This window comes from Piliocolobus tephrosceles, chromosome 10, assembly GCF_002776525.5.
Source record: "Piliocolobus tephrosceles isolate RC106 chromosome 10, ASM277652v3, whole genome shotgun sequence".
Taxonomy (NCBI): Eukaryota; Metazoa; Chordata; class Mammalia; order Primates; family Cercopithecidae; genus Piliocolobus; species Piliocolobus tephrosceles.
Window position 1 is genome coordinate 48704986 of NC_045443.1, and position 16131 is coordinate 48721116.

The 16131-nt window shown below is 41.9% G+C and overlaps 1 protein-coding gene across 1 annotated transcript in view; it reads left to right on the forward strand.

Annotated features, from left to right (window-relative positions):
- Window positions 1–16131, forward strand: part of SLC4A8 (solute carrier family 4 member 8) — a 90690-nt gene that overhangs the window by 57989 nt on the left and 16570 nt on the right. The window contains exons 17-22 of the mRNA XM_023211082.3: window positions 2757–2870; window positions 5665–5826; window positions 6662–6913; window positions 10651–10719; window positions 11840–12013; window positions 13866–14003. Coding sequence (XP_023066850.1) covers window positions 2757–2870; window positions 5665–5826; window positions 6662–6913; window positions 10651–10719; window positions 11840–12013; window positions 13866–14003 — 909 coding nt within the window. The remainder of the gene's footprint in view (window positions 1–2756; window positions 2871–5664; window positions 5827–6661; window positions 6914–10650; window positions 10720–11839; window positions 12014–13865; window positions 14004–16131) is intronic.

The window sequence follows — 16131 nt, forward strand, 5'->3', positions numbered from 1 at the left end:
TGAGATGGAGTCTCACTCTGTAGCCCAGGCTGGAGTATAGTGGCATAATCTCGGCTCACTTCAACCTCCACCTCCTTGGGTTCAAGTGATTCTCCTGCCTCAGCCTCCGTGTAGCTGGGATTACAAGTGTGCACCACCACGCCTGGCTAATTTTTGTATTTTTAGTAGTGACGGGGTTTCACCATATTGGCCAGGCTGGTCTTGAACTCCTGACCTCAAGTGATCCACCCACCTCAGCCTCCCAAAGTGCTGGGATTATAGGCGTGAGCCACCTGCCTGACCTGACTAATGTAATTCTACTGGACATGCTACTCTACACTTACATGGTATGGGGTAAGCAGTGAAATACCATAGGTAGAAGGTAATTCAGTGAAGCGTTCAAATAGACAGAAACAACACAAATATTTTTGCTGGAGGCGGGAGCACTGTGTGGCACAGAACACCCCCAGAAAGCAGAAAATTTTTCTGCCTGAAAACCAATGTATATGTAAGACCCCAATTAAAAACAAAAGCAAATAAGGCCCAAACTGTCTTCCCTCAGCTTTACCTGGGAGCTGCTACCTTTGCACTTATTTTTCTAGCATCTTCTATGTGCCAAGGATATTAGCCACGTGAGGGAGACGAGCATATGTGTTTCATTTTAGGCATCATTCTTTTGTGGTTCCCCCTACCCCAGGTGTTGTTGAGTCTGTCCAAAGCTGGATGAAATACCACACAAGTCTTGCTGCTCTCAGTGTGCTGCTTCTCTTGGCCTTGGTGGAGGCTGAGCCTGTTGCCGGTACCCACCAGCCCAGTAGGTTTTGATGCCGCTTCCTGAAAGAGATTGTATTTGTTTTGTTTTTCACTAGTCACAGTTGTTGTTTAAACTACATCCAATTTGGGGGAAGAATACTTGCCTCTGATGGAAAGAGAGATAGGTGATTTATTGCTTCAAGTGTGTTAAATTAAAAGCTATTCTCACACACACACACACACACACACACAAAAGAAAGAAAGAAAGAAAGAAAAAGAAAAGAAAGGGAACTCAAATCAGGAGGAAATGGTGGTTTTTCCTGTAAGTGAGGTTTCAGCCAGGCACATTTTCAATACAGGGTACGTAAATGGGAGGAGGACTCAGTTAATTAAATATTTCGTGTACAACCATATATGACTAGAATACATTCTTAGACTTCAGTGAGCCTACATGGCAGTCATGAGAGGTACGTATTAAATAAGTTCTGGGTCTTTGTTTCCTGTTAGGACAAATAGTTAACAGTGGCTATTCTATACTGACTACTTGTTCAGGCCTGGGTTAAGTGCTAGGGGGATGCAACAGAAATTTAGAAGATAGTATCTGTCATCAGATAGGAAGGAAAAACACATGAAACAATCAGGTGCCATATGCGACAGTAGTAAACAGTTGGATGCCCAACTGGGATGTATGTGCCGTAGAAGTTCAGAAGAGAAAAGGGCCACTGGGCCCCAGGATGGTCAAGTGGGCTTCATGTTGGGGATGGGGAGGCAGTGGATACTCAGAGAATTTATATTACATTCAGAGAAGAACTTACAAAACCATGGAGGAGGAACTGGAAACCTTGGGCTTCAAAGTAAAGTGAAGTCAGGCTAAGGTACCAGTGATATTACGTGTGGCTAAGATATATTTTGCTCTCACTCTTTTGGAAGGCACGGGTCATTTGCCAGGCACTGTATTTTATTAAAGCCACGCTATAAAATGAGGCAGTCCTTTTAAGATGGATCCTAAATTAGATGGGAATCTCCAACAAAATAGAGATATGTGCCATGGCGGAAAATAAAGCAGTAAAGAAGTACAGGAAGTTCTGGGGGGAGGGAGGTGGCCGATTTTAAGTAGGATCATCAGAGAAGAGCTCAAGGAGGTGATATTTGAGTTGAACCTAAAAGACGTGAGGGAGCTACCCAAGAGGTTACCTGGAGGAAAGGCATTTTAGGTAGAGGCATGAGCAAGTACGAAGACCCCGAGGTGGGAGTAAGCCTGGCATGTTTAAGGAAACAGCAAGGTGGTCTTTGTGTCTGGAGCAGAGTGGGCAAGCAGGAGAGCAATAGGAGCTAAGGTGGGAGATGTGATGATGCCAGTTGTGTGGCCCTCAGGCCAAGAAGGCTTTTTGGCCCAGAAGCCATTTCAGGGTTTTGATAGAGGAGTGACATGACCCAACTTATGTTTCAAATGATTACTCCAGTGGCTGCATTTAAAAAACACTGGAGGGCAAAGGCAGAAGCAAGTCAGAGGCTGCTACCATTACCCAAACAGGAGCTGATGGTGACTTGGATCTGGGTGGGAGCAGTGGCGGTGGTAAGAAGTGATCAGACTTGGGATATGTTCTGAAGGGAGAGCCAATAGGACTTGCAAATAGACTGGATATTGGGTATGAGGGAGAAGTGGAGTTGATGCTGCTGCTGAGGTTTTTGGCTAGCACTGAAGACCTTGGCTGGTCCCAGAAAATCCAAGTTCTCAGAACTACAGTCCCAACTTTGCCCTAAATGCCCCAAACATAACTCTTCAGAGGCTGGTCTGGGTTATGTTAGCATTTGTCAGGAGGGTTCATTTTCCCTCATCATATCCACACTTTACGGGCATTAATTGGGCGATTAACATATTCCTGTTGTTTAAATTTGCTTGCATTAATTCAACTGTAAGATGAAAACATTCTTCTGAGGATTTTTAAGGCTTTTACAATACTCACCTCTTTTCTACTGTATTTGACCTGCCAAAACATGTTTCCACTTCTTTCTCATGCCAGGTACGCTCCATGGTGAGTGACTTTGCTGTTTTCCTCACTATCTTCACAATGGTGATTATTGATTTTTTGATTGGAGTCCCATCACCAAAGCTTCAAGTTCCCAGTGTATTCAAGGTAAACAGATCTCAGAGTGCTTGGTGCACTCATGGAATTTCATACATTCTGATGCCAAGTAAATTTCAAAGGCCTTTTCATGTTCTAATCATGAGTTTTACAGTCCTCTAAATCTGAACCTTGCTCCTCATACCTTGTCATTTAGAAAAGCAAACTTCAGACTTGGTTGAATTCAAGTCAGAAAAGCCAGAGAACAGAAAAACCAAGGTTGTTTAATGAATGAAAAGTATTATTATTATTATTAATACCACTTATTGTTCTTAATATATTAATATTTAAACAATGGAATGTGCACGTTTACATAAACATATTCAAGACACTGTGGAAACATGGGTCTCTGGAACAAGCCTCGCTAACAGCACTTTCATTGAGCATCAGCTGTATAAGGGCACTGGGAAGGATGAAAAAGGTAAAGGACTTGGCCTGAACCTTCAAAGATGGTGCCCCTTCCTTGAAGGAGGAGAATGGAACTAAGAGGAGCATCATCAGGAGTCTGGGACCCCTGCCAGAGTAATCATGACATCTCTTTCGAAATCATCTCAATCTGATTTCCTTGTTTGTATAACTTTCTCTAATATACGATATTTTTCAAGATCCTGTACAAAAAGTCAAACGAATGATCAATACATGGGGACTCCAAATCAATTTCAGTTTGGGAGCACTGACTAAGTAGACAAAGAAGATAGAAAAGCTGAGCTCAGTTCCATAGATCCCCATAGGGCGGAGAGGAGAGAAAATCTGTATGTACTCAGTAACTTGAGAAGAATTATGAAGTAGGAAAATGGGAGAAGTTGGTGAGGAGAAGGCCGACAGGAATAAAGGCAGTCCCTGACTTCTAAATGCTCCCTTCAGTTGTCCCTTTCCTTTCTCTTTTTTCTCTCTACCCGTGAAGTAGGCCTGTTGAAATACCTTCTTCCATATTGTCTGAAAATTTTTAATTTTGTTGAATTTGCTGAAATGCCACCAGTTGGAAGTTTATGGACTAACCAATCCCTCTTGTAAGTATAACACCTTCTAGAATATGACATTCTCACCTTTGTGTGAATGAGCACAATCAGCTTTCTCTCTAATACCTAGCTGAGGTCAGTGCTTCAGGAGGAATGGATTTTGTGTAAAAATAGGTAATTTGGGAACATTAAGCAGTCCTTGGAAAGGTTCCCTAAGGGATAGGCCTAAGATAGTCAGAAGGCACTGAATTTCTGGGACATCTGTGAAGAAGGCCTCTGGGAGGTAGGACAGGGGAGAAAGGGAAACGGGAGAATGTCAAAGAATATGTTGCTCATGACAGACTCCATTTTCAGGAGGCAGAGAAGAAGATTTCTTCTTTTTGTCCCTCCCTGTTGTACCACATGACACTTAACTCCCAAAACCCAATCTGAGGGCTAGTACTATTACTAGGGTATAACGTCATTAAGGGTTTATTTAATAAGTTTTTGTGTTGGTCTGAGAACTTAACTACCACTTAGAACATTGTTACTAAGGAAACATAGATTCTGTAAACTTTTAGAAGCTAACCCATTCATAATTTTGGACTTGGTGGTGTTATTAAAGAGTCTTTGAATCCTAGAGCCATACTAATAAGGAACCAAATCAAATATAACAGTCTACGCTTTGTTTCTTGAGTTTGGGTTAACTCTGGGCCAGTTGGTATCCCTGGCCTTTTATCCTCTAGCACCACTTGCCAAAAAAGGGCGAACTTGTCTTCCTCAGAGTACACTGCAGGGGTAGGGTCAGGATCTAGGTGAGTTTAGATATGTTGTGAACACCCCAATAAGATTTATAAACAGTTGTATTTACAGGGGAATTGGAGAGGATCCTAGGTCAAACAAACCCCCAACTTTAGCTGTCTTAGGCTCCTTCTCAGGTCTCTGATGGCTGGACTCCTGTTTCACTATTGATGGGAGAAGACTGTTGGAGCAATCCATTCCTATCAAAGCCCAAGAGATGCCATGCAGATGGCTCCACTTTGCCTTTGTTTATGCTGTAGACACACATTATATGGCTCTGGAGAGAAGTAGTAGGAGAATAGTCTAAGTTATTTATATTTGTCTTTGGAAGTCATTAAAAGTTTTTGACAACAGATATAGTTGTTAATTATATTTTAATTGGGTTAACATTGAGATACAGTTGTTTTCTCTCTACACAGAGGTTTGGAAAGTAAGTGGAAGGAAGTGCAAGATTAATGAATATTTCACAAGAAATTGATAATTGAAGATTGACTGTTTCAAAGGGGATTTGGAACTATTACTGAGTAAAAGGGGCTTGCTGCCCAATGTGCTAGAAGCCAATACTATGATACCAGGTCTTTGAGAGAAGAAAAGTTTTTTATTTCAAGTTTACTAACAAGGAGACAGGAATTCAGCTCAAATCTGTCTCTCTGCACTGGCTTTACTGCAATAATTAGAAAAGGTTTAGGGGGTGGATTCTGGGATAGTAGGTTATTGGTAGAAGGAAAGGGGAGGCCTGGAAAGTCCTCAAGCATTCATAGTTATCTCTTCATGCTACCTTGGGTCCCATGTGCCAAGGGAGTTTCAGCAAGTTGTTTCTTTTCTTATCTACCATCCTGCAAACCCAAGAATTTCTGTTAGTCGTTGGTGTCTTTAACTCTGGGGAATGGTTTCAGAACAAGGTCATAGATTTCCTAAGGAGTTGCTGTATTTCATGCCTTTTTTTTTTTTTTAAGAACCCTCACTCAAGAATAACAAGAAATATGGATATTGTGATCCAGTTTGATATGTTTTACCCTAATGACTATAACTTAAAATACCAAAATAATGTATTTTTTCCCCCTTAGCCAACAAGGGATGATCGCGGATGGATCATTAATCCCATTGGCCCCAATCCCTGGTGGACTGTGATAGCTGCAATTATCCCAGCTCTTCTCTGCACTATCTTGATATTCATGGATCAGCAGATCACAGCCGTCATTATTAACAGGAAGGAACATAAGCTCAAGGTAAAAAGAGGTTCTGACCTAGAAGGCTGCTATGGCAATCTGTTACATTTTTTTTTTTTTAATTGTAGAGTAAGCACATTTACACCAGAAACTGTAGAATCTCATAGAAGAGGTTCATAAGGGATTTCCATTCTTTGTTAACAAAGATTGCTTTGGAGATGAGACTAGAGTGGAGCATGGTGGTATGGTATGAAAGCAACGTGGACTCCATTACTGTCCTCTCACACCTGTGGGGAAGGTGATTGAGTAGAGTTCCTGGTGATCCCTATATAGCTATATGCTTTGGGTCAAGCAGCTGTACAGCTTGTCTTCCTGAGGTTCAGGTGGGGGCCTGGGCCACTGTTTCCTAGAGGCAGGTATTCTCCCATTGGTGTCTGTTACTATAGTTTCTAGGCTGAAACTGGAACCCTAGGATCCTAGGGAAGTAACAGAGCAGGCAAGCAACATCCAAATCTGTCAAGGATCTGGGGGTATGTGGTAGGAAGCCAATAAGGACATTTATCTCTAACTTCTATAGTTTCTACCATCTAGAATGGTCAAGATGTGGCATGGTGTCTGATTACTCTTCCAGAGAAGAATGGATCTTTGAATGTGTAAGACTCAGAGTAAGCTAGAGGCACTTGGAAAAAGAATCAATATTGGCATATATAGGACAGGCTAAGATTCCCCTTTTTCTTCTTTGTTTCCTCCTAACCAGGAGGGGCTACAAGACTCCTCTTGGATCCCTGAGCCCCTTCCTTCTTATCCATACACCCCTTCCTGCTTTGGGCCTGAGACCCCTAGCTCACTGTTCTATGCCCGACTACAGCTAGCCTACTGATGTGTTTCCCCACAGAAAGGCTGTGGCTACCACCTGGACCTACTGATGGTGGCCATCATGCTGGGCGTCTGCTCCATCATGGGCCTGCCCTGGTTTGTAGCTGCAACCGTCTTGTCCATCACACATGTGAACAGCCTCAAGCTAGAATCTGAATGCTCTGCTCCTGGAGAACAGCCCAAATTCCTGGGCATCCGAGAACAAAGAGTGACAGGCCTTATGATCTTTGTGCTGATGGGCTGCTCAGTCTTCATGACGGCTATCTTAAAGGTAATCATCCCTTCACTTATTCAGCAAATATCAAGGGCCTGATTTGTGCCAGGAATCCTGCCAGGTGCTGGAAATACAGTGGTGCCAAACATATATACATACAAATCCCTGCCCTGAAAGAGTTTATTCTAGAGGGGTAAGACAGATAATATGTAGTTAAGGAAATTAGTTAAGAAAACAAACATGATAACTACAGAATGTGAGTAGTGATATAAAGGAAATACACAGTGCTTTCTGGCACTATAGAGAATTCAGAGCAGTCTATTTTAGTTAGGGTGGTCAGAGAAGACTTCTCTGAGGAGATGCTATTTAAGATGAGGTGTAGGCCGGGCGCGGTGGCTCACACCTGTAATCCCAGCACTTTGGGAGGCTGAGGCGGGCGGATCATGAGGTCAGGAGATTGAGACTATCCTGGCTAACACGGTGAAACTCCGTCTCTACTGAAAATACAAAAACAAAATTAGGCATGGTGGTGGGCACCTGTAGTCCCAGCTACTTGGGAGGCTGAGGCCGGAGAATGGCGTGAACCCAGGAGGCAGAGCTTGCAGTGAGCCGAGATTGCGCCACTGCACTGCAGCGTGGGAGACAGAGCGAGACTCTGTCTCAAAAAAAAAAAAAAAAAAAAATGAGATGGAGCCAGTCATGCCATGGACGGTGGGAGATGGCATGGAAGGAGGGGAGAAAAGCAGTCTAGTCAGGCCCTGAGGTGGGAAAGAGTGATACGTGTTCTACGAAATGTCAGGGCCATGTAGCTCATGGGCATTGAGTCAAGACAAGAGCACAGTGCAATGAGAAGGAAAGAGGGGCAGGGGCGGATCATATTGTCGACAGTGTGCAAGGTAACCTTTGAAGGGTTTCAACAGGAGAGGGACATGATCCAGCTAGTTTAAAAAGATCACTCTGGCTGATGTCTAGGGAAGAATAGAAGCAGACAGACCAGTGAAGCTGTTGCAGGTAACAGATGCTGGTGTCTTGGATATAGAAGCTGGTAGCAGGGACAGATAAAAAGGCATGGCTTCTGTATAGCATGGTGGCAGACCCAAAGGTCTCAATTGTTGAGTGGATGTGGAATGGGGTGAGGAAAATAGAAAAATCGAAGAAGCCTATTAGGTTTCTGACTTGACCATCTGGTGGAGAGTGATGACATTTATTAAGATGGAAAAGATTGTATGATTTTTGTGAGGGGTAGGGCTGTGATCAGATTTGGAGTGAGATGTCAGGGAGTCATCTAAGTGAAGAGGCTAGAGGAGGCTTCTGGAATAAAATATAAATTTGAGAGTCACCAGCACATAGGTGGTATTGAAAGCCGAGGGAATAGATGAGAGAGCTCAGGAAAAAGAGAAGACGTAAAAGAGAAGTGGGACATAGGAGAAGAGTAGAGTTAGAGGTTGGGTAGAGGAAGAGATAGCAACAGAGTCTCAGAAGGAGTTGCCAGAGAGGTGGGAGGAAAACTAGGGGGATGTGGTGTCAGGGAAGCCAAGTGAGGAAAATGTTTCAAGAAAGAGGGATTGGGTAGACACATCTTGGAAGATGAAGGCTAAGCTAAGGCCATTGGATTTAGCAACATTGGAGGCCTCGGGTTATCTGACAAGAGCAGAGTCAGTGGATTGCATTAGTTTCTGCTGCCTGTGGGTGATTTAAAAGTAGAAGCAAAAGCAGAAGCTGACCACGATAAAAATCATTTTGTTCTGAAATGAAATGATTACATGTATATTAAATTACAGGCCTCCATGTCTGGCTCTTCCTCCACCCCTGTCTGGGGATGGGCAGGCACACACACACACACACACACACACACCCCTCTTTAACAGAAATGAAGCCTTTTAAATCTTCCATAATCTCAAAATTTTTCCAAATCCTTAGGGATTTAGTATATTTTAACATGGAACTTTTTTACTGATCAGTAACTTGAGGCAGGAGTTGAGGGTATCTTATCAGAGAAGGAATTCAGTGGAACTATAGGGTAGAAATCCAATTATAGGTGGCTAAAGAGTGAATAGGAGGGAAGGAAGTAAAGAGTGCAGGCAAATCTTTCAAGAGGTTTTTCTGTAAAGCAGGATGGAAAAATAGCAGTGGCTCGGATGAGAAGTGGGGCTGAAAGAGAGGGGTTTTTTTTTTCTTTTTCCTGGTACGGATAGAGGATACTTTGAACATTAAAAAAATGTTTTGTGGGTGGAAGGCCTGCATTTGGGAGATTGGGGTAAGAAGGAAATTTTACGGCTGTATTACCAGGCACCGATCATTCTGGAGCACTGCCTTGTCTCCCTTGCCTCCTCTTTCCTTCTTTTTGGCAAATCTTCAACCACCCCAGCCTGTACCACAAATGCCCTTCAAGGGTGAGAACTGAGAGGGATGGGAAGGATTTCTGAACCATCCTCCTGTCCCCCGACTTTCCACTCAACCTTATCACCCACCTCTCCTCACGCCCCTTTCCCACCACATATTCCCTGTCCCCATCCCAACTCCCGCTCCCACCTGGTTGAGGCACCATCTGGAAGAGCCTAAACGTTGCTGCTTCTCCAAGATAGAACGATGAAGCCATGGCAGTGGCCATCACCGGGCCTTCCTCTAGCTGCTTCAGGACACTTCTCTTAGGACAACTATTCAGTAGTTCACAAACAGCATAGAATTGGCATGTCTAGTCCCTCTACAGCTGGAACATAAAATCCAATGGGGGGATTTTCTAGTTCTTTGGTTTTTAAAATTTTACTTTAAGTTCTGGAATACACGTGCAGAACGTCCAGGTTTGTTACATAGGTATACATGTACCATGGTGGTTTGCTGTACCTGTCAACCCATCATCTAGGTTTTAAGCCCCACATGCATTAGGGATTTGTCCTAATGCTCTCCCTCCAATTGCCCCGAACCCCCTGACAGGCCCTGGTGTGTGATGTTCCCCTCCCTGTGTCCATGTGTTCTCATTGTTCAGCTCCACTTATGAGTGAGAACATGCGGTGTTTGGTTTTCTGTTCCAGTGTTAGTTTGGAGGGATTTTCTAAATCTAGGAATTAGGTTTGGGAATATTCTTTAGCTCTAAAATAAAAACGAGTCCATTTTAGTTTTCAGCTCTGAGACTTTCCTTGCCTTGATTCTATAGGCCCAATTTCCCTACCTCAGAGTCAATCTGAAGATTACCTAGGTTGATAGACATGATGTGATCAGAAAGTCATATTCAAATACTATGTGGATGTTCAAGTGCAATATAATAATGTCAGTGTTTCCCCCCAGACTGTTACCTCTCTGATAAGATACCGTCCCACTCTTGCCCTCAAGCCACTGGTCAGTAAAAATGGAAGCTTTTTTGGTTCACGTTAAAATGCATCAAATCCTTGAGGAAGTGATTGTGAGATTACAGAAGATTTAAAAGGCGTTATTTCTATAAGAGAGGGATGTGTGTGTGTGTGTGTGTGTGTGTTTGGTGTGTGTGTGTGTGTGTGTGTGTGTGTGTGTGTGTGTGTGTGTGCCCATCCCCATGGAGGAGGAAGAGCCAGATGGGTGAGATGGGAGGCCTAACTTACTTGTAATCATTTCATTTCGGAACAAATGATTTTTATCATTGTCAGCTTCTGCTTTTGCTTCTACTCCTAAGTCACCCACAGGCAGCAGAAACTAATGCAATGTTTCTGCAGCTATTTTGTGGCTTTGTTTCATTCTTGGAGATTTAAAAGTTTATATAGATTTGAGTGTGCTATGACACCAAATTTAATTTCTGGCCTTTCTTGTCCTTTTGTCTTCAGTTTATTCCAATGCCAGTACTCTATGGAGTTTTCCTCTACATGGGAGTTTCTTCACTACAGGGAATTCAGGTATTGTATGGTTCAGCCAGGGAAGTTTCTTCTCACTGCATGTCCTGTCCAGGGAGAGACAGCTCCCCAAGAGAAGCACAACCAGTTCTTCAGAAAATTATTTCCTAGTCTTGCCACTTAGGCTATTTTAGACACTTATTTGGATACAGGGAGAAAAACAGCCATGTTGGCAGGAGAGTACAGAGACTTTCAGGGTGGTCTGGCTTGATGTCATGGCCCCAGTCATTCATTAATTATTCAACAGACAATTTTTTTTTGGCACATATTAAACATTAGGTGTTTTGCCAGGTTCTGGTAAACTTGGATCTGAAAGGTTGATCAGGAACCAAACTGGCTTTCACTCATGGACAGATCTAGTTCAGTGTCAGGCTAAAGTGTAAAAATGGGGTGTTTAACTTTGAGGGGGTTCACTGGCAGAAGAGAGATGGGGAAATAGTGCGAGTTGCTCCTGGTAAGGAGATGTCACTTCTTGTTATACTCTGCATTTTTCCATCCATCAACTCATTGCTCTAAGTCTTTCAAAAAGAAAAATCAGGAGCTTGTTATTGATAACTTGGGTATTCCAGATAATATAGTAACTTAGGCTTATGATTCTTTGTTTGAATGGAATGCCCAATGGCCATTCTTATATACTGAGTCCGAATATGAACTTGGGCAGATTATTTAATCTCTGGTTCTCTTTTTTCCTTTTGGTAAGGATAATCATTTTTTATATATCTAGGATGTTATGAGGTTTTATTTTACCTTTTAACTATAAATAATCAATGAATAGCTCCAAACTCCTAAAACAAGTAAGAGATTTGGTTTTGATAATAAGCAAAAAGATGTAATTTTGTTTCCAACACCCCCTGAGAAAGAGCTCTCTTAGGAGCCACAGAGTGGGATGGGAGAAAGAAGTTTGAACCTAGGATTAGAAAAGATGGATTCAAATTTTGACTTTGACACTTACTAATCTTGGCCAAATTGCCTGGTCTTTTAAAGTCTCAGTTTCCATTTCTGTCCAGAGGAAATGGTGTTACCTACCTTTCAGAGCAGGTGATGTAAGAGATATGAATGGGTCTAACAAAGCTTCTGACCCAGAGAGCCCTCCAGAATATAAATGCCAGTTCCTTCCTTTCAGTTCTTTGATCGTCTAAAGCTCTTTGGGATGCCTGCAAAGCACCAGCCAGATTTCATCTACCTGCGGCATGTGCCACTGCGCAAAGTGCACCTCTTCACCCTCATCCAGCTGACCTGTCTCGTCCTGCTCTGGGTCATCAAGGCATCTCCAGCTGCCATTGTTTTCCCAATGATGGTGAGGTGGTTTTAAAAAATAAATTCTTATTATCATTGTTATTTTTTAAATTATGGTAAAACATTATAACTATAAAATTTACCATTTTTAAGTGTACAGTTGAGTGGCATTAAGTACATTCACATTGTTGTGAAGCCATTACCACCCTCCAGCTCCGGAACTTTTTACATCCTGCAGAGCTGAAACTCTGCACCTATTAAACACTAAATCCCCATTCTCCCACACCCTCAGCCACTGGCAACCACCATGCTACTTTCTGTCTCTATGTATTTGATTATTCTAGGTACATCATATAAGTGAATCACAATTTGTCCTTTTGCGACTGGCTAATTTCTTTTCTTTCTTTTCTTCTTTTTTTTTTTTTGAGATGGAGTTTCACTCTTGTTGCCCAGGCTGGAGTGCAATGGCGCGATTTTGGCTCACTGCAACCTCCACCTCCCAGGTTCAAGCAATTCTCCTTCCTCAGCCTCCCTAATAGCTGGGATTACAGGTGCCCGCCACCACGCCCAGCTAATTTTTTGTATTTTTAGTAGAGATGGGGTTTCACTATGTTGGCCAGGCTGGTCTCAAACTCCTGACCTCAGGTGATCCACCTGTCTCAGCCTCCCAAAGTGCTGGGATTATAGACATGAGCCACTGCGCCCAGCTTGTGACTGGCTAATTTCATTTAGCCTAATGTCTTCAAGGTTAATCCATGTTGTAGCATGTGTCAGAATTTCCTTCCTTTTCAAGATTGAATAGTATCCCACTGTATGTAAACACTACATTTTGTTTATCCATTCACCTGTCAGTAATACTGCTGTAAATATGGCTGTACAAATATCTGTTAGTGTCTCTGTTTTCAATTCTTTGGAGAACATACCAGGAGTGGAATTGCTAGATCATATGGAAATTCTATCTTTAATTTTTTTTCTAATCTTCTAGATCCACAACCTCTTGGTGGGTTTCTCAATTTTGTCAGAATACGTATAAGGCTTTGCATTTGTGTGTTATATTCATGGGTTAAAGAAATAGTAAATTACTGGGAACTCCTAGAAGGGATCCTATCAATTCCAGATGTATCAGGAAAGTAGTCACTAAAATTAGAGAGAAATGTACTTGAATTTAATAAGCCTGATTTGCCTCATTCCTTGTGCAGTCACCAAATATAGCTGGTGAACACCAGTCCACCCAGACAGGATTAATTCTTTGTTTTCCTTTGGCTAAAATGGCCCTCATGGAAAGAAAGTAGAGCAGCAATTGGGATGCCCTGGACCTACCTTTATTGGGGAAATCAGCTATCAGATTTTAGGCAAGTCGCTTTCTCTCCGGGCCTCAGTTTCCTCATTTATAAAGTTAGTGTCAGGCCAGGCCAGAGGGCAGAGACAAAAACCACTGGAGACACATGATGCAGGCCCAAAGCAAGGATTTGGGTAGGGGAATGAATAGGCAAAGGATCAGAAGGAATAAAGATGATCTTCTAAGATTCCATCATCCCACTGTGAGGAATGCTTGGGCTGGCTGTGGCTGGTCTCACCATGGCCCAGCTCCAGCAGAAGCTTTCTACCCACCTGCTGTCCTGTAGCCTTCCTGCTGACCTCTAGCCGTCTGCAGATGAGGAGCTCATCTTTTCAATGACAGAATCCAGTTAGCTGCTCTCTAAGTTGTAGAGCTATTATGATAGTTAAAATATTGTATGTAACATATGTTACCTGGCACAAAAAAAGCATTCAATAAATGGTGAGAGTTATGATTCTTATGAGTTTGATTTTGCTTGAATTGTCCTAGTCTGCTGTGAAAATAAGGCTTTGCTTTTAAGTCCAGGAAGGAAATTAGTACCTTTCATTCACTTTCTTTTTTCATTTTTCTTCAGGTTTTGGCCTTGGTCTTTGTCAGGAAAGTCATGGATCTCTGTTTCTCTAAGCGAGAGCTGAGCTGGTTAGATGATCTCATGCCTGAAAGCAAAAAGAAGAAGTTGGATGATGCCAAAAAGAAGGCCAAGGAGGAAGAGGTCATAGTCCTTGCACCAACTGTATACCTGGGGGCCTCAAATTACAGAACATAGGAAGGGCCACATGAAAAGTTGGCATGTCTGGAATCCCAAGGGTTATATTTAGGAGCTAGGAAGATTACCTCCAAAGATGCTCTGAGCTGAGAATGGATTAGGGATTCTTGCTCCTGTCTGTTCTTCATTTTTGGGTTTGACAACCAGTTATGTTTTCCTTTGTCTACAATCTACTCACCAGGCTCACACCTAGAATGTGAACATACAATATGCCCTTATTAACAGATTCAATGGCTCACATTCTTTCAAAAGGACTAATCTGACAAATATATAGGACCCATCATTTCCTAGAATGTTTGTAATGTATCTAATTGCAAATGGTGCTGCGGTTGGCACTATGCAAAGATAACTTGCATAGGACTTTCTATCTTTTTTCATTTCCCTCAGCACTTGGCATCTTGTCATCTACACAATGGACCCTCAATAAATGGCCTATATATGCAAAGAAAGAATGTGTAGCAAAATGAAAATACCAGACCAAGAAATGAGTGAGCTGGGAAGTGTTTCCAAATACAGTTAGTGCCTAAAATAGTGTCCTTTGAAAAAACTTTTAAAAGACTTTTTTTTTTTTAGGCCAGGCACAGTGGCTTATCACTGTAATTCCAGGGCTTTGGGAGTCGAGGCTGGAGGATCACTTGAGGCCAGGAGTTTGAGACCAGTCTAGGCAACATAATGAGACTCTGTCTCTAAAAGAAAAAATAAAAAGAATTAGCTGGATGTGGTGGCACATACCTGTAGTCAGCTACTTGGGAGGCTGAGGTGGGAGGATACCTTGAGCCGAGGAGGTGGAGACTGTAGCGAGCTGTGATCATGCCACTGCATTCCAGCCTAGGCTGAGTGAGATCCTATCTCGAGAAAAAAAACAAAAGAAAACAAAAGAAAAGTTTTGTATTTCTAAATAAGCTTCAACAATTATAAAATATAAAGTCAATGGAAGAAAACTTTAAAGATAATATTGATAGAATTCACTACATAAAATGTTATGCTTTCGGGCATCCAAAACTCTAAACAAAATTTAAAAATAACAGATAAGTTGAGACGTGTTAATATCTTTACTATTCAAATTCTTATATATTAATAAGAATAATATGAAATTGAAATAAGCAATGGACATATATAATTTACAAAAAAGAAGTACAAATGGCCAGTTGCCCTATGACAAAAATTTCATTCTCCCTAATAATCAAAGAAATGATTGTGCAGCATCTGGATTTAATGAAATGAAAATAAATATTAAAAAATGAAAATTTAAACAAGGAGAATACATTTTTTTTACTTGTCGAATTGGCAAAGATTTTTAAAAGATAAAAACAAGTGTTGGCAAGACTGTAATTGAAATGGGCTTCTCACACTCTAAAAGTGGTAATATGAGTTGTATAAATCTCTTTAGAGGGCAGTTTAACCATAGGGTCTTAAAAGTGTATATGCCCTTTGGCCCAGCAACTCTAATTTTTAAATTTATCCTAAGGATACAATTAGCAATGTAGACAAAATATTTTAATTGTGGTGGCATAAAGAGAAAAAGAAAATTAGAGTAAAATATTACAATAGACTATTGTACAACAGTTTAAAAATAATTTTTTTTTTTTTTTTTTTTTTTGAGACAGAGTCTTGCTCTGAGTGCAGTGGCCTGATCTTGGCTCACTGCAACCTCTGCCTTCTGGGTTCAAATGATTCTCCTGCCTCAGTCTCCCGAGTAGTGGGACTACAGGTGCGCCACCATGCCCAGCTAATTTTTGTATTTTTAGTAGAGATGGGGTTTCACCATGTTGGCCAGGATGGTCTCGATCTCTTGACCTCATGATCCACCCGCCTCAGCCTCCCAGTGTTGGGATTACAGGTATGAGCCACTGTGCTTGGCCTAAAATAAAGTTTTAAAAAATACTTAGTGATGGTAAGTATTTTGTAATGATATTAATGATATGTGCTGTAGTCCCAGCTAAGGCGGGAGGATCGCTTGAATCTGGGAGGCAGATGTTGCAGTGAGCTAACACCACCGCACTCCAGCCTGGGCGACAGAGAGAGATCTTGTCTCAAAAGTAAAAAAAAAAAAAAAAAAAAAAAAAAGGCCGGG